The 26,919-nt window shown below is 38.5% G+C and overlaps 2 protein-coding genes across 2 annotated transcripts in view; one reads left to right on the top strand and one right to left on the bottom strand.

The window, feature by feature from the left end:
* Nucleotides 1-26,919, top strand: part of LOC106869597 (HORMA domain-containing protein 1) — a 660,018-nt gene that overhangs the window by 551,208 nt on the left and 81,891 nt on the right. The gene's annotated exons all lie outside the window — the stretch shown is intronic.
* LOC149135563 (uncharacterized) lies at nt 5,440-20,743 on the bottom strand. Its single transcript, XM_089351882.1, has 4 exons — nt 20,543-20,743; nt 16,212-16,284; nt 16,017-16,083; nt 5,440-9,483 (listed from the first exon to the last, which is right to left on the bottom strand). Exons 1-4 carry the CDS (start codon nt 20,741-20,743, stop codon nt 8,721-8,723), a joined length of 1,104 nt encoding a protein of 367 aa, XP_089208008.1. The 3' UTR covers nt 5,440-8,720.

Here is a 26,919-nt window from a genome sequence, read left to right as displayed (position 1 = left end):
TCAGATCTAACTGCATGCAGTTAAACAGTGGCCCACAATGTGTTTGCAGTGCTAGTACTCATACCAACATTTAGGCTATTTGATTGGACACTTGATGAGATCTGGTTAGTGATTGTATTATCACTGACAGAATACAGTATTGCAGAGGTATATTCCAAGGGGACAGCCTCTCTGAATTATGCATACTAACCAGCATGCATAATTTCCATATCAACAGTCTCTACCTAAAATGAAAACAAGGGAGCAGAGACTTAACATCAGTTCAGATTGCCTTTGAATGTCATATATCCCTTCAGCAACATCTTTAACCACCAAATATTGAGGTGCATCCCTTCATCAAGTTTGCATACATGAGGCTGAAAACATCATGAGACTTGGAAAGCAGCTGCTTGAGCAGCATTCCTTGTCTGATAACCCAAAAAAGTCACATGACTCTACAATATACCATCAGATGAAAAGATGAGCATATATCAGCAGAAGATCGTGCATAGATATGTTAGCATAACCATGCATAGCAACATTGATCATCAAAGCATCATGGACCAACAACTGGATTACTAACTCCCACTTTGAAAGATATTTTTTTGAAATCCAGGAACAGGAAATATCAACCAAATGCCTGATGCATAAATAGGAGGGAGACATAGGGAAAGCAGTAAAATGTGACAACCAACACAGACTTTGTGGAGTTAACACCAACAATATCACTTACATCATAAGTAGTTGTCTGAAAATGTCATCATGGTATTATCTACTGATGAGACATGATGTTGTAACTAAGATACTGTATATTGAAATCCATCAAAAGGATAACCCACAGTGTGGTAGAAGCCATAGCCACTCATAATAAAAAGGAGTACTGGTGGAATATCCCAGTGAAAACCTCAATAAAATGTAAACATAATAGATTTAACATAGTAATTTAGGATAGAGAAGAGAAACTGTGTACAGATGTGAAAATCAGCTGCCCACTGAATGTTACATAAAGCTAAAAATCAGTGAAAAAGAAAATACCTATGCTGAACTATTGAGAAATCTACAGTTACTCTACCCAGATTACAAGTTCAGATTTATACTTGTAATTATTGGGGTACTGGGATATGTAACACATTGCCTAAGTACCAATCATGAAAAATTAGGGTTTGCAAAGCCAGAAAGGAGAAAGCTGATTTGAAGACTACAGATCCAATCCATCACTGGAACTGTAAAAATCTGTTAAACTTTCCAGAAGTTTATCATTTAAGTATATATGCAACTTTATGCATGAAAATACATACATAAAACAAAACATAAAAATTTGCACTTGCACTGACTCTAAATATTGCACATATACATACATACATGCAGAAACACCCTGTTGATGTTGTTAAAATTCCAATGAAGGACTTGGATGTAGGTTAGAAACTGGCTCTTTCTCTATTGGCAAAAAATCTTGAAATAAAACTGAATGACATACATACATATATATACATATGTACATACATACAGTGCACTTCCTGTTCTGTCTCATATTCACATTGTACTTGGACTTTGCATCTCTTTCTTTATTTCTCTCACTTTCCAGGTGGGCATACCTTGTTATTCATCTCTTCAGCAAGACACCTGCTCCTTTCCCTCTATCATAGTTTCTTTCTCCAGTTTATACCCGGCTCAGTTGAGGAGTCTTATCTTGCAAGTACTTGGTGACTTCACCAGTGCTTGTGCCAGATAAAAAGCACCCAGTAACTCTGCTAAATGTTTGGCATTAGGAAGGCATCCGACTGTAAAGACCAAAACAGAGTCTTCTGGCTCATCTGTTTTTGTCAAATCATCCAGCCCTTACCAGCATGGAAAAAGGGTGTTAAATGATGATGATATATATCTATCTTTCCTTGTTGGCCCTTAATCTGGGTGTTGTATGAGAGTGAGGAAATTGTAATTCATTGAATTGAATAAACTATGTACCAAGGCTCTATGCTACCTAAGAGTTTGTGCAGATCTTTTCAGGTACTGACAAAACCCCCGCAATAATTGCCTTCCCAATGTCACTCCCAAGTACACAAATTTAGAGCCGTGACCATCAACATTGACACAATGAAAGGGAGGTCTGATGAGATTATCAAAATGATGGAGTGTTGCCATGTTTTGTGGTGTGTAAGAAATAAGATGGAATGGAGGCATCTGCTAGATTCCTCACAGATAAGAAACAGAGGTTCAAATTCTTCTGGATATTTAGGAGTGATGGAGTGGGTAGTGTAGGCATACTCTTGGAGGAGATTCAGAGAACTACTACTTCTGTTGGCAACAAAATGTCTCTCTTTCAGAGTAAATGGCAGATTGTATGATGCTTGTGTACCAACAGCTATACTCCATGGTAGTGAGACATGGGCTCTAAATGCAGAGGACATGCATGAACTAGAGAGTAATGAAGGTAGTATGCTCCACTGGATGTGCAACATCAGTGTGCATGAATGACAAAGTGCAACTGTGCTGAGAGAAACGTTGAGCATAACAGGAATTAAGTGTGGCATACAGGAGAGGATACTGTGTTGGTTAAGATATGTGATATGTATGAATGAAGACAGCTGTATAAAGAAGTGCTGGTCACTGAAAGTGGATGGTGCCTGTGGAAGAGGGAGACCCAGAAATACATGGAATGAAGTGGTGAGGACTGATCTCAGGGTGTTAGGGCTCATAGAGGAAATTACAATGAACCAAGATGTCTGGTGCTATGAAGTTCTAGAGAGGAACTGCCCATGTCAGCAAAACTGGATGCTATAAGTGTTGTGTCCCAGCCACACATAATAAAAATGTTCACACACTTTACCCCCAGAATACAAACTACATCTCTCATAAACTGCATATTTCCTCTTCCTCACATTTCCTCTTCATACACTATGATAGTCTCCCACTCCCCATCCCTGCCCTCAGTGTATTGCTGCTTTTCCCACTCCCTACTTTCACCTTCTTGGCAATATCTTACCTCGTATGTTATAACCTCCATACTTTGAGGACAATTTCCACCATTTATCTCTCTCTTCCTTACTCTACCATCCCATCTATGCTCTGATCCCTGTTCCTTATGCGTATACCTTGCCACTTCACCACCATCTCTCTCCTGCTCTCTCTTGCACTCTTGTTGTCTCCCACTCTCTCTCTCTCTCTCTCTCTCTCTTTCTCTCTCTCTCTCTCTCTCTCTCTCTCTTTTTCTCTCTCTCTCTCTTTCTTTTGCTCTTCCCTCTGGCTGGGTAACCATATATCTCCTCCACAACAGGACACCTGTTTTCACCCTCATTCTGGACCACAGTCTCTCCTCTTGCTCTTCCCTCTGGCATAGGTAACCAAGTATCTCCTTTACAGCAGCACATCTGTTTCAGGCACCTCCTCCATAGGATTTTATCAGAAGTAACCATCTTTAGACTTTCTAGATGGATTCACAAGCATAACCAATTGAGACTATGGATATTATCCATCCCTATTTCCTTCTTGTTCTACTCTTAGATCCTCTGCTAGTTGGCTTGGTTTGAAATATCTGTCTTGCAGTTCTTTCCTGTGATATTCCAATCACATGTCTGTAGTACTGCAGCTGTGACCTCTCAATGTAGAGAAGTAGTATCCCAACCCTGTCAAGTAATGTTACTCCAGAGATCCTTTGAAGGAGGCCCATTTCAACCACTTGTATTCTTGATCATACTTTTTCAGTTATTACCCAACATTCATGACCATATGTAAGGACAGGTATGGAAACCAAATTGAACATAGTTTGACTTTTTTTTTCCAACCTCCCCTCTTTTGTAGATCAAATGCTAGATCTGGCATACAACTGTGCCAGCACCTGAAGTCTTGCATCCAATTCAGCCTTCTGACTTCTGTTACTTGTGAATACAGCCCCAGGATACTTAAGCATCTCCACTTGTCTCAATGATGTTCCACTAATTTTAATGTGTTTTAATCAAATTGTGGTTTTTAACCAGTTTTAATTGACTCTGTTTGTCTTTTTCACTCTCTCTTTAACTTAAGACTATAACATGAAATCTGTTGTAGAGGTGCATTCCAATTTCCTCTTAATGCAAGTTACGAAATCTGATATGTATGTATATGATAAACAGGACTTTTATGTGGCTAAGTTAAGTCACATAGTACTTGATTTCTCCACAAATTCTAACACTGTCTTTCAGTGCTTGCTATTATTCTAAATTTATTGAGTAAGTGAGTATTGCCAAATAAAGGATACAAAGGGAAATTAAGCGTAACATGTCAGAAAAATTACACAAATTGGGAATCAATTGTGTAAATATTATTTAGGGACTAGCAGAAAACTGCCAATCTGGAATTTGTTAAATGAATTTTTTTAACTAAAATTAGATTTTCTGGAAAAATACTGGTATAATTTGTAAAAAGGAATATCAGAGATGAATTTGTTGGTATGGCTGTCTTGAATGCTATAGGTCTTAAAATATCTTCACATGATCCCTGCTATTCCTAACACAATAAAATACCTTCTGGATGGGCTGCCTTTGAGTTTGTTTAAAAGGGAGAGATTAAAATGAGATAAAGCAGAGAAGGATATATTTACTGGGTGAGTGAGTACTATGAGACAAATAAAGGATCTAAAAGAAAATTAGATGTAACATATCAGAAAAATTATACTAGCAGAAAACCACTGGAGAGCAGTCTTTCTGCTTGTATATATACAGTGGTACCTCAGTTTTCGAACGACTCTGATCACGAATAAATCGTGCTAAAGCATGATTTATTCATGATCAGAGGCATTTGTATACTGAGGTACTACTGTATTAAATGAATATGAGAAAGACAGGAGATAAAGTATGATTTATTCATGATCAGAGTTGTTCGCAAACTGAGCTTCTACTGTATATGTGCATTGTAGTAGGCATGTGAAAACAGTGTTGTGAGCAAACAAACATTTAGATCAGTTTCAATATGTTTGGGACATATTTGACCTATAAAAATCTCTCACTTTGGGCAATAGGTGTTGAAAACATGAAGACAATTCATGGCAGAACAATGACTGCATTTCTAACTCCATGGCTATCATCAGAACCATTTACTGCAATCTGAAGTCCATATAAGAAATCAGATTCAAAGCTTGAACTGATTACATGCAACACCAGCTTGGCTAGAAAAAAATGAACACACACACACACACACACACACACACACACACACACACACACACACACACACACACACACACACACACACACACACACACACACACACACACACACACACACACACACACACACACACACACACACACACACACACACACACACACACACACACACACACACACACACACACACACATTATAATGGAATTGAAGGCTTGTGATACCTGTGGAGTATCTCCTTCTCCCATTACAATTATTTCTGTAGTCTTAAGGATCTGGAACTCGAAGAAGAAGCTTACAAGTGGAGTTCAATTCAATACAAGTGCAATTCAATATTTGTTTATTTTAGTTCTCGTTCATGTGGCTCACTCCCAGTGACCATCTTTATGGCAGTGTGTGGCTCGTTATAGCTCCGCTCACTTGAGGTTCATTACCTCTGGAGATAACAGGTGAAGTTAGAGCAGGATAAGAGTCCGCTGTGAACTCCCAGCTTGCAGTGTTTCTCAGTATGAGTGAAAGGGAAGAAAGAGATAGAATGTCTTAATTCTCCTGCTTAAATAGTCGTTGCCAACGAGATTCTCGCTGTCATCTCACGCATGGCAAATGGTTGCAGGCGAGATCTCGCTCCTGTCTCAGACATAGTAATGGCTACCGGTGAGATCTCATACAAAATGGCACTGGCTTCTTGTGCCTTGCTACAGGGGCTCCCCCCTGAGAACAGTAGAGTGAAATTAGAATGACTGGAGCAGGCACAAGAAAAGCAAAGATGGCCACTGATCACAAACAACAAGATGTGGTACAAAATGTGATGTAAAATGTGATAAGTCGAGAAAAATAATTACAAGCAATATAAAAGAGGTATGCACAAAATTTTTGACAAAGTTCAATGGCAAGGCATTGGAATTGTTCAGCACACGAGAAAACAATTGTCTGCCACAGGAAAAAAAGGTTAAATGTAAATCGTTCTGGTGAGCCTTTGGAGGCCAATGCACAGTGCAGCCTGTCCTGGTAACATAGGGTTTGTTTGTGTTAGGTTGTGGCGATAAAGGTGGAGGTGTAGGTGATGGTGTGGTCAATGGTGCATGTGTAAGTGGTTGTAATGGATCAAAAGTGGGCATGGCTGGGGTGTCATCGAAGGGTGTGGACACCTCAAAATGTGCCCTTTTAAGTCTGTCAACTGACACAGTCTTTGCCCAACCATTGATGTCGAGACTAAAAGTGTTGGGTGTGCGTGATAGCACATCGAATGGTCCTTTATAAGGAGAAACAAGAGGTCCTCTGACTGAACAAAAACATGAGTCCATTTGTCAATGTCCAGTGGAACGTGAGAGGAAATAGACTGGTCACGCAGATGCATGGATGGAAGACTTGAGAAATACGAGCGAAGTCTGGGGACATACAATGTTGGATCAGGATGCAATATATAAGAGAAACCGCGACTCACAGGATCAATGTGGACATGGCAAAAGTGAGTCTCCAGCAGAGAAAGCTGTCCAGGAGGAGTGTGAATGTGCCTGTGGATTTTAGAACGCTGGCATTTCACACAAGAGCGTGCCCAAGCGGTGATCATGCGGTGCATATTAGGCCAGAAAGACCAAGCTTCACTGAGGTAGCGATGCCAGGATGTGACAGTGAATGCAAGGCATCAAAAACAGAATGCTTGTGGTTTGCAGGTACAAACAGTCTGGGAGAACCAGTAGCTGTGTCACGAAGGATTGTGCCTTCAGCAGACAGAAGTGGAAGATAGGCAAACTTGCAACAGGACTACTTGGTGGAAGTTAGATCCAATGTGTCCAGATCTGGCTGACCCTGCGCAATGGTAGTTAAATCGATTGCAGCAAGCGTTGAAAGAGAACACACAGGGAGGCGAGAGAGTGCGTCAGCAGGCATGTTCTCTATTCTAGGTATCTGCTGAATGTCACTCATGAACTGGGAAATGTAGTCGAGGTGGTGAAAAGCATGAGGCGAGTGTTTGTCCAATTTAGATGACAGAGCAAATGTAAGAGGCTTGTGATCAGTATAAATCATAAAATCCTGGCCCTCGAGTTGATCTTGAAAATGATGAACCGACAGGTAGATCGCTAAGAGTTCATTATCAAATGTACTGTAATGACACTCAGCTGGCTTTAATTGATGAGAAAAAAATGCCAAAGGTCAAGTTTGATTGTCAACGGTATGTTGCAAAACAGCACCAACCGCAGAATCTGATGCATCAACTGTTAAAGAGAGATGAGCATCAGGAACCAGATGTGCAAGCAAAGGAACAGAAGCTATTTCCTTCTTGATTGACTCAAAAGAAGATAATGCCTCGGCAGATAGTGTGATAGGAGAATTTTGTTTTGTATTTGCTTTCAATAGTTGAGTCAAGGGAAGTAACTTGTCTGCACATTTATGTATGAACCTCCTGTAAAAGTTGACAATTCCCAAGAAGTGATGCAATTGGCATAGAGAAGTGGGAGGTGAGATGCATTGAATTGCATCGACCATTAGAGTCGATATAATGACCTAGGAATTCCAGAGAGGTCTGTCTGGAAACACACTTATCGGGGTTGATTCGCACATTGTAGGTGTGAAGATGCCGAAAATGTTGAGATAAGTGTTGGAGATGATTTTGACACATAATGCTAGCTATGAGCAAATTATTGACGTAAGCAAACACAAAGTCAAGTCCACGGACAACTTCGTCAATAAATCTCTGGAATGTGCTCATTGCATTCCGCAAACCAAAGCTCATAAACAGGAACTTGAAACTTCCAAAGGGGGTGGTAATGGCAGTTTTGGGAATGTCATCAGGGTTCATTGGAATTTGATGATAGGCTTGGATGATGTTAACCTTGGAAAAACTTGTACAACCATGCAAGTTTGAAGAAAAATCTTGAAGATTCTTTATAGGATAGCAATCGGGAACAGTGACCGCATTCAAACGTCTGCAATCCTCCACTGGGCGAAAGTCTGAATCCCCTTTCCATGCCAAATGTAGAGATGCCCAAGGGCTGGTGGAAGGGTGAATAAAGCCAAGTTGAAGCATATACTCCAACTTAGATCGAGCCTTTTTGAGCCGATCATCAGTGAGTCGCCATGAATACTTAAAGACGGCTGGTTCAGAAGTAGTGACATAATGGCGAGTCGAATGTGTGACTTTGACTGATTTGAAAGTCGAATCTATCAGCTCTGGGAAAGAAGCCAAAAGAGAGTGGAACTGGTCACCAGCAGTGGCGACAAAAAATGACGGGCTGAGAACAGCATTAGTAGTAACCTGAGTAGGCGTAAACAAAGGCATAGAATCATCCATGAGTCTGTCGCTTGACATCTACTAATAAGTGAAAGTAGTTTAAGTCCGTGCCCAGAATGGGATACAGTAGATCTGCTATAACAAAAACCCACCAAAAATCCCTTCGAAGGTTGAGATCTAGGTGTAATGAGACCTGACCATAAGTTTTTGTTGGGGATAGATTCACCACATGCAGGTTAATGGCAGATTGCTTCGGCTTGTCTGAAGCAAGATGCAAAAACCAAATAGAACAGCTAGATCCAGTGTCAACCATGAATGCATAATGAGATGAAAACTTGCAAGAAGAATTTGACGTGCCCAAATTTTCCGTAACTAGTTTCCCGACAGCTGGAACAAACAGGGCTGGATGCATTGAGGGACTTTGTCCTTGAATGTGGCATGGTACCAGCAGAGATTGGAAACCGTTGGAGTAGAACTAGACGACCGTGACTTAGAATGGCTTCTGCTGCGAGGATGATGAGAGCTGGCGTGTTCTTGCCACAATGTGTCCATGTGACGTGCTAATGCATTGACTCTCTCCAAGATGTTGTCATGTGACGAGGGAGAAGACTTTGTGGTAGTAGAGGAAGCTACTACGGGGTCTGAACAGGTATGGTGAGATGTGAGCTGCACAGTAAACTCTATGATCTTGTCCGCCATGGTGGCTATCTGATCAAACGAATTGGAATCAGCTGTTGTGGCCAGTATGGATTGGACATTCGGCAGTAGCCGAGAGAAAAACAATTTCCTAAGCAGAGGATTGTCCTCAAGTGGAGTGTCGCTGGGTTCAGGCAAACGATGAAGAAACTCATATGGTGTCCTATCTCCCAGGTGTTCATCCTGCATCAATGTCCAGAATTTACTTTCCATGGATTGTGTGTTCCGACGGAGAACCTTGGATTTGACTGATGCATAAGTCGCATCTGGATGTGGGTCAGTGATGAGATCTTTCACTGAGCGTGCAAGGGGTGCAGGCATCCCACTGTATAAAAGATTTAGCTGCTGTTGATGAGGCACCGCATAGGTGGAAAAATACGCATCCAATTGAGCGAACCAAAGTATGACATCACCAGAGTATGCAGGTAAGTTGGGAAGACTCGTTTTTTATAGAGGAGAGAAAAAAGGGATCAAAGAACTGACAAATGTGTTGCTGGAATAGTAATGTGTGTGCAGAAAAAATTATTCTTGGCAAAATTTTTGAATTTTTTTGTGTACTGTGTGCAGCAATGAAAAAAAATTTCATTTTTAGTCACCAAACCTGTGCTGCAGTCTGCTGAAAAAAATGTGTTTTTTTTTTTTTCTCACTCCCAGTGACCATCTAGCAGCATATGGTTCATTATAGCTCCATTCACATGAGGTTCATTACCCCTGGAGATAACAGGTGAAGTTAGAGTGGGATAAGAGTCCGCTGTGAGCTGCCAGCTTGCAGTGTTTCTCAGCATAAGCGAGAGGGAAGAAAGAGATAGAATTTCTTAATTCTCCTGCTTAAATAGTCGTTGCTGACAAGATTCTCACTGTTGTCTCACACATGGCAAATGGTTGCAGGCAAGATCTCGCTCCTGTTTCAGACATATTAATGGCTACAGGCGAGATCTCGTACAAAATGGTGCTGGCTTCTCTTGCCTCACTACAATATCATCATCATTTAGTGTCTGTTTTCAATGCTGAAATGGGTTGGGCAGATTGATAAGAGCTGCCAAGCCAGAGGGCTATGCCAAGCTCCACTGTCAGTTTTGTCATGGTTTCTACTGCTGGATGCTTTTCTTAACACCAACCACTTTACAGAGTGTACTAGGTACGTTTTATGTGGCACTAGCATCGGCAAGATCACCAAGTAACTTGCAAGACAGGGACCTCTCAGCTAAACTATAATAGAGGGATAGAAACAAGTGTCTAATTGTAGATGAGATGCATAGCTTCTCCAATCACAGAAAGAGAGAGAGAGAGAGGGAGAGAGAGAGAGAGGGAGAGAGAGAGAGGGAGAGAGAGAGAGAGGGAGAGAGAGAGAGGGAGAGAGAGAGAGGGAGAGAGAGAGAGAGGGAGAGAGAGAGAGGGAGAGAGAGAGAGAGAGGGAGAGAGAGAGAGAGGGAGAGAGAGAGAGATGATGATGATGTTGACATGCCACGTAATACTTTCAAAGTATGAGGAGATGGATCTTATGTAATATATCTTTTACTGTTACTTGTTTCAGTCATTGGACTGTGGCCATGCTGAGACACCACCTTGAACAAATCGACCCGGTACTTATTTTTTTAAAGTCTGGTACTTATTCAGTCAGTCTCTTTTTGCTGGACTACTAAGTTATGGGGGATATAAACAAACTAATTCCAGTTGTCAAGCAGTAGCAAGGGACAAAGACACACATAGGTATATACATATCACCATCATCATCATCATTTAACATCTATTTTTCATGCTAGCATGGATTGGATGGATTGACAGGAACTGGTAAGCCCAGTGGCCACACCAGGTTCACTAGTCTATTGTGATTTGGCTTCTACAGCTAGATGCCCTTCCTAATTCCTGCCTCACCAGGAATATAGCATCGGTGGTGCTTCCCCCGGCACACATCCAAACTGCATCTCATCTATGCTAACTCTCTTCCTAATTAATTGGGGTATGACCCTTACTGTGACTTTCATCGCCTGGTCCAGAAATTTGATGCCTCTACTTATTTCTGTCTAAAGTAACACCGTTGCCTTTGTAGCAGCTGGCTATAATGCTGCTAAACCAATCATTGGATATGACTCACTCATGGACAACCTGATTAACTATATGGGTGACCAGATCATATTCCACTCCACCAGGTATTTTAAGTATCTCAGTGGTGATTCCTGATGGGCTAGGGATTTTCCCTGTCTTCATATCCTTAATTGCTTTATCTACCAAGTTACTCTCAATTCATATAGCTGGTCCCTCTGTTGGGTCTGCATTAGACTGACTGTTCTTCTCCCATGCATTCTCTACATTTAATAATGGTATTTCCAAACCTCTTTCTTTGCAGAATCACTAACTGCAAGTGAGCCGTCATCCATGTGGACACATTTCTCTCCTATTGCATCATGATTTTCTCTGAGACATTTCAAGTCTCTGGTCCTCACACTGCAGAACATTGGTAACATTCTTCTTTTCTGCTTCTCCTCTGGTTAAATATACCTGTCTCCTAGCCTCCCTTCTGGCTATTTGATACAGTTCCCTGTTACCACCACACTTCCAGAACTTTTCTCTAACGGTAATCCTACACTATTCCACCACCATGTCACCTTAGGTCAAAAAGGGACTTTGTACCAGCCACAAATTTTATCAGTAGCCCTCAAGAGGTTGTCCCGTAGGAACCTCCAGTTGTCCTCCACACTGGTGAGATTGTTGAGATGCTTGAACGGAGACATGTAGATTTGTGCTGCATCCAAGAAGTAAGGTGGAGAGGAAGTTTTGCTAGGTTCCTCACAGGCAAAGAACATAGGTATAAGATTTTCTGGGTAGGGAACAATGATGGGTGCATGGGTATACTATTTGCAGAGAAATGGATTGATAAGGTAAGAGGTAGTCAGAGTCTGTGATAGAATATTTAAGCTTAGATTAGTGCTGCAACATGGATTAGCAGCCATTATCTCAGCTTATGCCCCTCAGTCAGGGTTACCTGATGAACAGAAAGACCAGTTTTACGACACCCTCTTGCAGACTACCTCATCAACAAATGACAGGGACTTTCTCTTTGTAGCTGGTGACTTCAATGGGCATGTTGGACAACATACAGGGAGCTTCCATGGCATACATGGTGGCAATGGTTTTGGTTCCTGCAATAAGGAGGGAACCGGGCTGCTGGAGTTCTGCGATGCAAATGATTTTATGGTTTGTAATACTAACTTCAGGGAACCTGCCAGTCACCTATTCACCTACTGGTCTGGTGGACACACTAGTCAGATTGACAACATCTTCACCAGGAAACGGGAAAGATGGCTGCTTATAAATACCAAAACCTTCCCAGGCGAAGAATGCACCCTGCAACATAGATTAGTAATTAGCAACTTCCGGATCAGGGCTACATGGATGCCCAGAAGATGACCAGCATGGAGGAGAAGGGTCTAGAAGCTAAATGATCCTGTGAATGGACAGAGATTTAGAGATGTATTACTTGAAGCATTTGACGAAATAGGGGACGATATAGCATTACATAATGTGGAAGATAGCTGAAGGTTCCTACAGGACAACCTGTTGTGTGCTACTGACCTGGTCTGTGGATGGTGCAAAGTCCTCTCTTGACCCAAGGTAATATGGTGGTGGAACAGTGTAGTTGTCAGGGCCATTAAGGAAAAGAAACAGGCATGGAAGGACTGGTAGCAGGGAACTGTATCAGATTATCAGAAGGAAAGCTAGAAAACAGAGGGGAAGCAGATAAGAAAAAATTTGCCAATATTCTGCATTGTGAAGACCAAAGACTTGAAGTGTTTCATGTTGCAAGACAGTGTGTGAGAATCGTGATGTCATAGGAGAGAAATGTGTCCACATGGATGATGGCTCACTTGCATTTAATGAGGTCGCAAAGAGAGAGACATGGAGACACCACTATGAAAGGTTGCTAAATGAAGAGAATGAATGGGAGAGAGTCTGCCAAATGTTGACCCAACAGAGGGACCAGCTATCCGAAATGACAGTACCTTGGTAGATAAAGCAATTAAAGGCATGAAGACAGAGAAAGCCCTTGGCCCATCAGGAATCATCACAGAGATGCTTAAAATATCTGACGGTGTTGGCTATAGTCTAGTCACCCATATAGTCAATCAGGTGATACATTAAAGAGTCATACCCAATGACTGGTGTAGCAGCACCATAGTTTACTGCTACAAAAGTAAAGGTGACGCTTTAGATATGAATAATTACAGAGGTATCAAGTTGTTGGATCAGGTAATGAAAGTTACGGAGAGGGTCATAGCCCAACTAATTAGGGAGAGAATTAGTTTAGATGAGATGTAGTTTAGGTTTGTGTCAGGTAAAATCACCACTGGTGCTATATTTCTAGCAAGACAGCTGTAGGAGAAATACCTAACCAAAGATAAACCTCTGTACTTGGCTTCTGTTGACATGGAGAAAGCCTTTGACAGGGTCCCCCAATTCCTTATCTCGTGGCCAATGCAGAAACTAGGGATAGATGAGTGATTAGTGAGAATTGTACAAGCCATGTACAGGGACGCTGTCAGTAAGGTGAGGGTTGGCAACGAGAATGGTGAAGAATTCTGGGTAGGGGTAGGGGTCCACCAAGGATCAGTCCTCAGCCCCCTCTTATTCATCATAGTCCTCCAGGCAGTAACAGAGGAATTCAAGACAGGATGGCCCTGGGAGCTTCTCTATGCTGATGACTTTGCTCTAATAGCCAAGTCACTATCAGTTGTGGAAGCAAGGTCTACAATCGAAGCGCCTTAGAATCAACCTAGTTAAAACCAAAGTCTTAATAAGTAGGAAGGTAGACAAATCACAAATACCTTCAGGTTGCTGGCTTCACTCGATCAGTAGAAAAGGCATAGGTAGAAACTCCATAAGATGTACCTGGTGTAAGCTATAGACACAAGAGGTGCAGCAATATCAAAGAAGGCTAACTAGGAAGATAGTTTTTGTGTGTGGAAAATGCTCAGAGGCAATAAATACTGAAAATGTGCAGAAAACAGCTTCCATCACATACCAGGGGGAAAACTAAAAGTAGTTGATAGCTTCCGTTACCTAGGTGACAAAATTAGTAGCTAGGGTGGATGCTTTTAGAGTGTAGCTGCTAGAATAAGAATAGCCTGGGCAAAGTTTAGAAAGCTCCTACCACTGCTGGTGACAAAGGGCCTCTCCCTCAGAGTAAAAGGTAGACTGTATGACACATGTATGCGAACAACCATGCTACACAGCAGTGAAACATGGGCCATGACTGCTGAGGACATGTGTAAGCTTGCAAGAAATGAAGCTAATATGCTCCACTGGATGTGTAATGTCAATGTGCATACACGACTGAGTAAGTGCCCTGAGAGAAAAGTTGGACACAAGATGCATCAGATGTGGTGTGCAAGAGAAACAACTGTGCTGGTATGGTCATGTGTTGCATATGGATGAGAACAGCTGTGCGAAAAGGTGTCACAACCTAGCAGTAGAGGGAACCTGTGGAAGAGGTAGACCTTGGAAGCCCTGGGATGAAGTGGTGAAGCGCGACTTTTGAACATTGGGCTTCACAGAGGCAATGACAAGTGACCAAGACCATTGGAGATATGTTGTGCTTGAGAAGACCCAGTAAGCCAAGTGAGATCATAATCTTGGGTTATGCTAGTGCAGTATAACCGGTCCATTTAAGAGTGCCCTTCAATCATTGGGCAATAAACTGTGCATCTAGTGAAGACATTGTCATGTTCGATGCCAGTACCACCTGACTGACACCCATGATGGTGCCACATAAAAAGCACCATTTGAGCATGGTCAATGCCAGTGTTGCCTGACTGGTCCCGTGCCGGTGGTATGTAAAAAGCACCATTCAAGCGTGGCCATTGCCAGTGTTGCCTGAGTGGCTCCTGTGCTGGTGGCACATAAAAAGCACCATTCAAGCATGGTCGATACCAGTACCGCCTGACTGGCCCGGGTGCTGTTGGCACATAAAAAGCACCCACTACACTCTTGGAGTGGTTGGCATTAGGAAGGGCATCCAGCTGTAGAAACCTTGCCAGATCAGATTGTAACCTGATGCAGCTTTCTGGTTTGCCTGTTCTCAGTCAAACCGTCCAACCCATGCCAGCATGGAAAGCGGACATTAAACAATGATGATGATGATGATATGCGAGAGGGTGTATATATAAGTGTTGATCAATGTATGTATATATGTATGTGTATATATATATAATTGTATGTATACATACATATGTTTATATGTTTAAACATACATATGTTTATATATAAATTGTAAATCCAAAAAATAACAACAAAACTACAAAGGATTCCGTGGTACACATGTTTCAAGTTTTATATGTGTATAATATAATATGTGTATGTACATGAATGTATGTGTAGGTATGTGAGTGTATGTACGTGTGTATATAAGTTTGTATGTGGGAGTGTATGTGTGAACCTGTGTGTGTATGTGTGTATCTGATCACTGAATATTAAAGGTCAGCTAAAGAAATTCACATGTGTAGCCAACCATGAAGAACAGATCAGTAATACAACCAAATGACATACCAATCCCATTCAAATGTCAGCCAGTACCAAAATAGCCATCTACTACCATTCATAGCAGTCTACTAAATTCACCATGGCAGCACACACATTGAGTCTATCAACTACTACTAAGTTCAAACTACAATGGATGGAGGGGATATCCTTGAAGTCGATTTTAAACTAACAGAGACAACACTTACATATTCTATCAAAGATTTTCAGTGAAAAAGGCTCTTTATTTAATACATGCTAGCAAAGCATGAATATTACAAAAAAGCATGAATATTACAAAAAAGAGGACGAAGGTTTTATTACATACACTGGAATCATTAATAGGGAATGCAAGAGATTTAAAATTAATGAACTAACACCAGACTTGTTTAAATGCTTAATTTTTGTGCAAAGTTTAACAGCAAAGAAAGATGTGGAAATTCGTAACCAAATTCTTACTAAATTAGAATAGAATCAGAAGCTAACACTATGAGAAATATCTGAGGAATGCCAGAGAACATTAAACCTAGGACACAATACAGAACAAATTGAAGTGAGAAATTGTTCCCATATACAGTCAGTGCAACTGAAAGAAATGAAAAACAGAAAATTAATACATGTTTTGGATGTGGAGAATTACACTACAGATTTTACTGTCCTTATAAAACTCGAAAATGCTGCAAGTGTGGTAAGATAGGTCATCAAAAATCACACTGTAAAACAAAACCTAGAAAACGGTTCAACAGAAAAGAATCATGTAAACAGTTTATTGGTGACAAGGAATATAAACAAGACTCAAAGGAAATTTGTGTTTGTAAAAATTCATAATACAAATGTAAAATTACAATGAGATACAGGTAGTGACATTACTTCAATTAATGAAAACACATTGAAAACAACTGGGAAACCTACGCTACAGAAAACATCAAAGATTGTATACATGGAGTCTCAAGGGTTAAATTAATTTTTAAAAACGAAATTATCTGTAATGTTACATTATGCAGTAAGTCTATTAAAACAAAAGATTTTGTATCAAATAATGCAAGCAACTATTTTGGAACTGACTGGATGGAACTGTTTGACTTAAATCTTTCTGATGCTTACTTACAAATACAAGTGGAAGACGAATGTACTAAGCTGCTAACAATTAATACCCATAAAAATCTGTACAAATTTAACTGGCTTCTGTTTGGCATAAAAGTTGCTCTAGCTATATTCCAACAAGTGATGGATGTGATGCTTGCAGAGAGTGACCTCATGATGACCTACCTGGATGATATATTAATTAAAAGTGAATCCATGATCAGCATGTCAAGCATGTGAAATGTGTTTTTGAAAAAATAAAAGATTAGTTTCAAACTGGGTGAGGAGAAATGTAAATTTTTCTTGCCTAAAATTAAGCACTTACAACAAATTATTGATAAAAATGGTCATCAACCAGATCCGTTGAGGGCAGATCATTAAAAATATGCCCCCTCCAACAAATATATCTATCTTACAAACTTTTTTAGGACTTGCAAACTATTATCAGATTTATATACCAAATATGCACAGGGTAAGAGCTCCACTAAATAATTTACTAAAAAAAATTGTAAAGTGAAATTGGTCTGAAAATTGTCAGAAGATATTAACGTCAGATTTATCTTTAGCACATTTTGATCCTACATTGGAGATTGTATAAGCTTCAGATGCCAGTCAGTGCAGTATCAGAGCAGTAATTCTACATAAATATGAGGGTGGTAACATGAATGCCATGGCCCATACTTTGTGTTCTCTGCTTTCAACAGAGAAAAATTACAGCCAAATTGAAAAAGAGGCTCTAATGATTATTTTTGCCATAAAAAATTTCATAGATTCTTATTCCGTAGAAGTTTGCAATTACAGGCTGACTATCATCTGTTATTATCTATATATGGGTCAAAGAGAGGAATCCTTACCCGTACTGCTAATAGGGTGCAACACTGGAGTACTATATTACTAACTTATGATTTTAAGATGGAGTTTATACCATCTAAGAAATTAGGACACACTGGTTGTTTATCAAGATTGATACCAAAAAATACTGAACCATTTGAGGACATTGTGATTGCAGTGTTGCGAGCAGAAAAAGAAATTAAAAATATTTTATGTAATGTTGTACGAGAATTACCAGTTACATTAGAAGAAATCAAATAAAAAGTGGAAAATGATGAATTTATTAAAAAAATGAAAGGAATTCTGAGTGTTGAAAAAATATTAAAATATGCGTATCGCAGAACACAATTTTACTTTACTTGAAGACTGATTTTATTTTCTTTGCAAACATCAGCTCTGCTGGTGACATACCTGCTGGTGTATTTGGATTTGTTGTCATGCAGTATACTCTTAAGAATTGTTGTAGAGCTACCTCATCCATGACTTCCTTCTTAGGGCTCTCTTGAACATATTCTTTTCTACACCAGGCACAATGCCCGAATTTTTGGGGGGAGAGAGCCAGTTTATTAGATCAACCCCCAGTATGCAATTGGTATCTAATTTATCGACCCTGAAAGGATGAAAAGCAAAGTCAACCTTGGCAGAATTTCAACTCAGAACATAAAGACAGACGAAATACTACTAAGCATTTTGCCTGGTGTGCTAACATTTCTATCAGCTCACCTTGTTTGTGTATACATTGGCTCTCTTGAACATGTTGACAAAGCATTCTGCTTATTTGTTAGATCTGGGATGGTATGGCACTGTACTTACGTGTTCTACAGCAGACATTTTACAAAACTTTTTAAACTCAAAAGACACAAATTTATGTTCCATTGTTAGACCCTATCATGTCTGGGACACTAAATCTCGCAAACAGCTCATGTAGGAAATTTATCGTAGTTGAGGAAGTTGGCTTTTTACACTTTTTACACAAATTTCTGGCCATTTAAAGAAACTGTCTGCTAACACTAAGTAGTATGAACCGTTTAAGGAACCACCGAAATCAATGTGTAGTCTCGACCACAAAACATCTACTTTTGGCCAAGGTTCACTTTTTATCATCAGTAATTTTGCCACTAGACCACATCCTCAACAGCCTTTCACAATTTTTTTGATTTCTCTATCCATTTTTGGCCAGTACATGTAGCTACACATTAAAGCTTTCATCCTCAAACTACCTGGATGTCCAACATGGAATACGCTCAACATTTTCTTTTGCAGTGTTTCAGGTATTACTACTCTCTGTGCATACATCAGTAGACCATCACAAATTGAGTATTGGTTCACATCTTGGTTTTGTTTTACACCAATCCTGTTCCTATTTATTTTTCCTGTCTACAGTATTCTTTTCATTTCTGTTATGAATTTGCCCTTTTCTCCATTTCATTTTATGTCTTCTAGGGTTACCAGTAATTTGGGTACCACATTCCACATTGCATTTTTCATTTCTCCTTCTGATCTTAATGCTGCAATTGCCATATCTTTGAATAGCTCACAGTGTTTCAGTATCAGTCTGGACAAACCATCTGCATGCCCTAGTTATTTTGACAGTAAATATTCCATTTTGTAATCATAATTCAATAATATAGGGCCCCATTGTTGTAGTCTATTCACCGTGTGTGTTGGTATTCCTTTTTTTAGAACCGTACATTGACAGTAGTGGGTGATGATCTGTTTGTAGACAGAAATTTCTTCCATGAATAAATCTGGAATGTTTTCACATTGAATATAATTGCTAACACCTCCTTTTCTATTTTTCTATAGTTCCTTTTTACTGGTAGTAACAATTGTGACACATGGGCCCTAGCCTTTTAACTCCTATCATCATATTTGTGCAGAAATATTGCTCCTACACTGTAATCACTCATCTGTAGCCAATATAATATGCAGATCAAAATGCATTAATTATAAGTTCGATGTTAAAATGCTTTTTAATTCGTCAAATTCCTTCTGGCACTTATCAGTCCAGCACCATTTTACATTTTTCTTTAACAATTCATCTAGTGGAGGCCCTTACATTGTGTATATTGGGAATATAAATTTGGTAGTAATTTACTAATCCCAAGAATGCTTGTAGCATAGTCACATTATTCTGCATGTGCATATTTTTTTTATCACAGTTGCTCTGAGTGAATCCAGTTCCTGTCCATTTTTATCTATTATCTGGCCTAAGTATTTAACTTTTTTCAGAAAGAACTCGCATTTTCGTCACTTAACTTAAAACTGTATTCTCTTATTTTTCGAATACCCTTTTTACATGTTCTACATGTTGTTCATGTGATTTGCTTTTTATTATGATATCATCTACACAGGTGATAGCAAAATCACTGTTCACCAGCATTGTATCCATTACTTGTTGAAATACGAAAGGGGCCACCTTTACACTGAAGGGAAGCCACTTAAATTTAAATAAACTACTGTGTGTATTAATGGCTAATAAGTGTTAGCATTCTTCTACTTGAATTTGTAAATATGCCTCTGAGAGGTCTAATTTTGAGAAGAATTTCCCTCCATTTTATTTTGTGAACACTTCCTCAGAACTCAGCAATGTGTAGTTATGTGAGATTAAGCAGTTGCTTAAACCTATTGAAAAGTTCTTTTTTTATGTAGACCATATGTGCTGTCCAATCTAAGTGGTCTGTCCTCTCAATTATTCCTAGGCTTTCAAGTCTTTCAAGTTCTTTATTTACCTGTTCTAGTGCTGCAAATGGTACATTTCATTTTGGTTTAAATACAGGTGTTGCACTTTGTTTTACTACAATTCTTGCCTTTGTTTTCGTGCAGCAGCCCAGTTCATCTGAGAAAACATCTGCAAATAAATATTGTATTTTTTGTTTCAATCCCTCAGCTACATTCAAACCTTTGACTGAACCAACTATATTCCTACACGAAACACTTATGAGCATATTCCATGATTTGAACAGTTCTGTCCACTCTGTGCCGAACAGATTAACTGAATTTTTTAACACATATACTTTTGCCATTTTCATTTGGTCACAACATGTCACATTACACACAAATTCACTTACAAAATACAATCTTTTACCCGTAACACCATGTGTTACTTTTGTAGATTTACTTAATTTTGGCTTACTGGTATACTTCCAAGTTTCTTCATTGACAATGGTAATATCACTTCCAGTGTCTAACTGCATTTTTACACTTTTATTCTCAATTTTCACATTTACAAATTTCCTCTTTGTTACATTACCATTTTCTTTTGATGACATCTTGTTTATTCTTTTTTGTTTGTTCCAATGTTTTGTCATCTTGGTTTTACAGTGTATTTTTACACAATGGAAACATTCCACTTACTTAAATGAACAGTTTTTTCTCATGCAAAACAGGGGTTTATTTCTTGATTTTTGTCCTGTTTGAATTGTATTTTAGTACACACTTGATTTCTATTCTGCCTGTTTTCCACTTGTTTCACTTGAGTGCAAGCTTTATGTTCAATTTTCTCTCTGTTGTGTCTTCAATTTACTGTTCTTTCATACTTTTCTGACACTTGTTGTAAGGTTAAGCTTGGTTTTGTTCCAGCTTAGTGAAAGTTCTTGTTCTTAGTTCTGCGCCTTTTCTGCAGTTAGTCCCTGAGTAAATATCAAGTACTTGAACATATCTGGCATTAATTCATCCAGTGTGAACTGTGCACATTTTCTATTTACTCTACCAGCATATGTGATGTAATCCTCCTCGTTGCCCTTTTCTAGGTTCAAACATTTCCAGCATGTATTGAACAATGAGCTATTTTCACTAAAATATTTACACAATATTTCTATTGTATTTCTAAAGTTTATGTCAGAAGGTTTCCTCAGGAGTACATAATTGTTGTATTGCTCATGTTCTCCTATTGTCAGTTCTCTTAGGATTAGATGCATTTTCATATTGTCATCCCAATCTTTGCACTCTTTATTGAAGTTCTGTTCATATTTTCTATAGTATGACTTGAAGGTAACTCCTTCGTCTGGTTCATACTTAAATTCCATTATTGAGTTTGCAACATAATCTGGTGAGAACATCTTTTCAGCATTTTTGGATGATTTACTATTCATTAATTGCAGCATTTGTTGTTGTAATAGTAATTGCTGTTGTTAATGCAATTGTTGCTGCTGTAATTGTAATTGTTGTTCTTGCAGTAGTAATCGTTGTTGTTGTTGTCCCTGAAGCTGCTGCTGCTGTTTCTGCAGTTGTTGTTGCTGTTTCTGCAGCTACTGCTGCTGATGCTGTTGTTAAGGCAGTTGTTTTTGTTGTTGTTTTTGCAACTCAAGCAAACTGGCCAACAAATCTTCCATAATTTTACACTTTTGTATATTATAAAATTCCTACAAAAAACTTTTGTGAATTTCATAACTCCTTGTGAGTTTGTTTAACCTTTGTGAGTTTGTTGATTCTCATTACCACTGTTGTAATCCAACGTTGGACTGTTATAATATCCCATCTAATGTAGCAATATAGTTAGTTAGACAGATAAGACACAACTATCTATGACCAACAACTATGACTTCTTGACATCACAATATTTGTAAGGACTAATACATACCACTCATTATATGGGAAGGGTTTTCCATTATTATTATCCATATAACAGGTTGATGAAAATCTCAGAAGAAACACTAAACGTCAACCAAAGGAAATCTTAAAAGACGCCTCACAATGGCAAAATTCACATCAGAGGATAATTCAGAATTCTCCATGAAGGATTGTGGAATATACAGCAACAACTTCAAATATTTGGACACTGGTTCCCATATAAAACTTAAAAGTGGATTCTCATTCTAAATAGATGCAGCTATGAATTGCAAGGCCCAAAATTTAATATACTGCATAACCTGCCCCAATTGGTGAAATAAACAATTCTCTTTGCCAATGTACAAGAGTCCACAGACAACATATCGTACAAAGTGAATTACATAAGATTCCACTGAGCAAGCATCTGAAAATATGTGGAAACAACAGATTCAAGATCTTTCCTTTCTACAAATGCCCAAGGAATGATCCAAAGTACCAGAAGGTAATGGAATTACATTTTATATAAAACAATTTTATCTAAACATATAAATAACATATTATTAATAAACACATGAGAAACCTTTATTAAAAAAAAATTAGTTTCCCTGATGAACCAAACCAGATAACCATTGGCTATTATTATTGATAATGTTATCATTACTGTTACTAAAATAACTGGAAAAATTCACTTAAGCAGCCAATACACAACACACACACACACATATGCTTAAACACAAGCACATTTAAAGACCTTCCAAAACCATTTGATAGATTCTATTTTCTACAGCTGGGTAACATGACAACTTTTTGACCTGTCACCACTTTCAACCATCCCAGAAAACCCCACTTTCTTTCTTCCAGTCACTCTTTCTTTTTCCTTTTGTCTCTCTAATCAAGTCTCCAAAAATTCGCCCCACACACATACATATACACACATATATACACACACATATACACACAAAAAGATTCAAAGTAACAAAGAACATCTCCACCACTCCCAAAACATCCTCTTACCAAGGAAACAAATTCAACTCTAGATTTTTCAACTAACTCACATATATGTAAAAGGTATGAGTTTTCAATAAAAAAAATTATTCATGATGAATCCCTCAAAGGGACAAAAGTTTTAAATAAATAGTTCTTATCCAAATCCCAACTACCTCCTTTTTCTTAATATATAAGATGTGTACACCACTTCAAACAATCTATGCATACGGACTGTTGTGGCGAGAGTATGACACCATCTAACAAGAATAGATGGAACCACTACATATAAATAGTAGCTGTTTAATGTAATCGGCAGTTCATAGTTTGGTCTTCAAAGTCCAGGTACAGTTTACAGTTCGAGTTAGTGTGTTGGAAATATTGATTGTTGGTTTGTTACTTGTTTGTTACTGCTGCTGTTTCTATGTTATATTGTTATAACACTGTTACTGTGTATTCTTTATCTGTCATCAACAATAGCAATTGTACTATGATATTTGAGGCATAGGGATATAAAATCTGGTGACGAGGATTTTTTGAAGCTCGGGTAGGTTATTTGACAATTTGTGCGTCATACAAATTGTTAAATAATGGAGAGCCTATTAGCTACAGTAATATAGCTTCAAGAGAAGCAACAGGCACAACTACAGGAGTTGCAGAAGCAAATATTACAACAACAGCAGTTAATTGAGTTACAGTCAAGGAAGTCTGGAAATTCGGTAAGTTCGTTTACACCAGATGGTGTGGTGAACTTAATTTCTGAATTCACTTCTAATCTGGAGAAGGGTATTATGTTTCCTGCATACTATAGAAGGTATGAGGAATTTTTTAACAAAGAGTGCAAGTCATGGTTGGATGAGGAGAAAGTGAGGCTATTACTATGCAAGTTAGTTCTGACCAAGCATGAACACTACTGTAACTTTATATTGCCCAAAAAGTCGAGTGAGATTTGTTTCCAAGAAACTATTGAATTACTCTCAAAGATCTTTGTGACAAAAGTTTGTTATTTAACACTCGAATGGAGTTTTGGAACTTAACAAAAAATGACAATGATGACTTTATTACATATGCTGGAGTAGTCAACTGTATGTGTGAAAATTTTAAACTTCAGGAGTTCCCTCAGGATATGTTTAAATCCCTTATCTTCATACAAGACCTTACGGCAACCATAAATAGAGAAATTCAGGCAAAGATTCCCTCAAAAATGGAGCAAGCAAACCAAGACTTAACCCTACAGACCTTTGCAGAAAAATGTCAAACAATGGTAAACCTGAAGCATGACATGAAAAAATTCAAGAGAAATATTCCACAAAAATACAGATGTGTTGACCCAGAAAATACTACAAAAAAAGAGTACCAGGCCTCAATCCAAGTTACAGATGTGGGGGCCTACACTTCAGAAAAGAGTGTCTGTTTAAAAACCAAAAATGTTATAGTTGTCAGAAACTTGGTCACAAGATCTCACACTGCAGGACAAGATTATGAGGGTTGAATGCAAAAAGTTCTAAGTTATTTTAAGCAGAAAGTGAATATGACACAAAAACAAGAGAATTCATACACATAAAAATAAATGGTGTAAATATTAAACTACAGTTGGATACAGGTAGTGATATTTCAATCATAAATGTGGATACATGGAGAAAAATCAGGAAACCAAGGTTACATAAAATAGTGAAAATTGCACATGACATGAGAGGCAATAAATTACATTTCATGGGCAAAATGTGTACAGACATCACATTTTGAAGAGAAACACACAAAGTAAAAATATTCATTGTGGAGAATACAATCAATCTGTTTGGTACAGATTGGAGTTATTGACTTATGGCACCTCCCCATAAGTCTCTAATGCAAAAACATAAATGGTTGTCCCGTTAAAAATAAATCATCTGAGGAATTGAAGAGAAAATTGAAAAAGATGCTTCCTCAAGTACTATCAGAGAATTTAGGTCTATGTAAAAAGACTGAAGCCTGCTTTCAAGTAAGTGAAAACGCTGTGCCTGTATTTAAATCTAACAGAAAAATACCATTTGGACAGAATGGAAAAGAGTGGAATCATCAAAAAGGTGGATTACTCTAAGTGGGCACCACCCGCAGTGTGCATTAAAAAGAAAAAATAAGATTAGGCTGTGTGCCAATTTCTCTACAGGATTGAACAGCTGCTTAAAGACATGCTACCATCCATTCCTGACTCCTGGGGACATTTTCACAAAATTAAATGGTGGGAAAATTTTCTCCAAAGTGATTTTTCTGATACTTATTTACCGATTAAAGTAAATGACAAATGCTCAAAGTATCTGACAATAAATACACATAGAGGATTGTACAGATATACCAGGTTACCTTTTGGATTAAAGTTTGCGCCAGCAATATTTCAACAAGTCATGGGCGCTATGTTATCTGATTGTGAATTTGCAATCCCCTATTTAGACGATATATTGATTAAGAGTAATTTGCATGAACTGCATGTGGAGCATATAAAAGCTGTGTTCAAGAAAATTATAGAGTATGGGTTCACTTTGAGTGAAGAAAAATGTGAATTCTTTTTGCCCCAAATTAGGTACTTATGGCAAATAATTGATAAAACTGGTAGACCGCCTGACCTGTCAAGGGCAGACAATAAAGAATATGCCTGCTCCAGCAAATATACTAACATTACAAGCGTTTATTGGGCTGGCAAACTACTACCAAAACTACATTCCTAACATGCACAAATTAAGAGCTCCGTTGAATGACTTATTAAAAAAGGAAGTAAAGTGGAATTGGTCGTTAAATGTCAAAACTCGTTTGAAGAAATAAAAAAAATTCTAATTGCAGATTTGTCTTTAGTACATTTTGATCCTGAAATGGACATTGTTGTAGCGTCTGATGCTTCGGAGTATGGAACAGGAGCAGTTTTGCTACACAAGTATAAAGATGGAAGTACAAAACCAGTGATTCATGTTTTGTGTTCACTGATAGTGGCAGAGAAAAAAATGCAGTCAGATAGGAAAATAAGCCCTATCGATTATCATTGCTGTAAAAATTTCACAGGTTTCTACATGGTAGAAGTTTTCTGTTACAAACAGATCATCAACTATTGCTATCAATTTATGGGTCAAAGAAAGGGTTACCTACCCATACAGCAAACTGACTACAATGTTGGGATATAATAATACTAAATTACAATTTTAAAATTTCAAAATTTACAATTTTAAAATTTCAAAAGTCATGCAGACTGTCTATTGAGACTAATTCTCAATAATATGGAACCACTAGAATATGCCATGATAGCTGCACTGCAGCCAGAAAATGAAATAAAAAGTATTATGACTAATGTTATCCAAGAACTGCCAGTGACTGCACAGGATATAAGAATGAAATCTGTAGGCAATGAGTATATTACAAAAATAAAGCAGAATAAAAACACAAACTCGATTAGTTTCTCAATACGTGACGATATTCTGATGTATGTGCAAAGAATTGTAGTAGCAACTACATTACAAAAACGTATATTGCAGCAATTCCACAGCAGAGACCTGGGAATGTCGAGGATGAAAGTTCTGATGAGGAGCTACATCTATTGGCCGACTATGGACCGGGACATCGAAAAGTTGGTGAGAACTTATTGAGGTTGTGCGATCACGGCCAAAGCCCTGCCGGTAAAATATGGCTGGAGACTGAGGACCCATGGTCTAGGTTACATGTAGACTATGCCAGACAGGAAAACAGTGCTTGCTATCTAATCATGGTAGTCAGCTGTACAAAGTGGCCTAAAGTATGCAAGTGCAATAAACCAACTGCTAAGAAAACAATAAAGTTCCTATTTGGATTGTTTGCATGATACGGTGTTCTGGACATGTTAGATTTTGATAATGGAACACAGTTCTCGGGATGTGAATTTAAGAACTTCTGTAAAATGCATGCGATAATG

Source organism: Octopus bimaculoides, chromosome 5, assembly GCF_046866305.1.
Source record: "Octopus bimaculoides isolate indiv1 chromosome 5, ASM4686630v1, whole genome shotgun sequence".
Lineage (NCBI taxonomy): Eukaryota > Metazoa > Mollusca > Cephalopoda > Octopoda > Octopodidae > Octopus > Octopus bimaculoides.
The sequence above is the reverse complement of the archived record's forward strand: the minus strand, read 5'-3'. Positions and strand labels throughout refer to the sequence as shown.

What these genes read in the sequence shown, in the direction of transcription:
- LOC149135563 (XM_089351882.1), bottom strand. Translation starts at nt 20,743, where the DNA reads ATGTCATCAAAAGAAAATGGTAATGTAACAAAGAGGAAATTTGTAAAT. An exon ending in CGGGTAAAAGATTGTATTTT is followed by an intron (nt 16,285 to 20,542) that starts GTAAGTGAATTT and finishes ACCGTTTTCTAG; the next exon opens with GTTTTGTTTTACAGTGTGAT. An exon ending in TTTCGAGTTTTATAAGGACA is followed by an intron (nt 16,084 to 16,211) that starts GTAAAATCTGTA and finishes ATTGTGTCCTAG; the next exon opens with GTTTAATGTTCTCTGGCATT.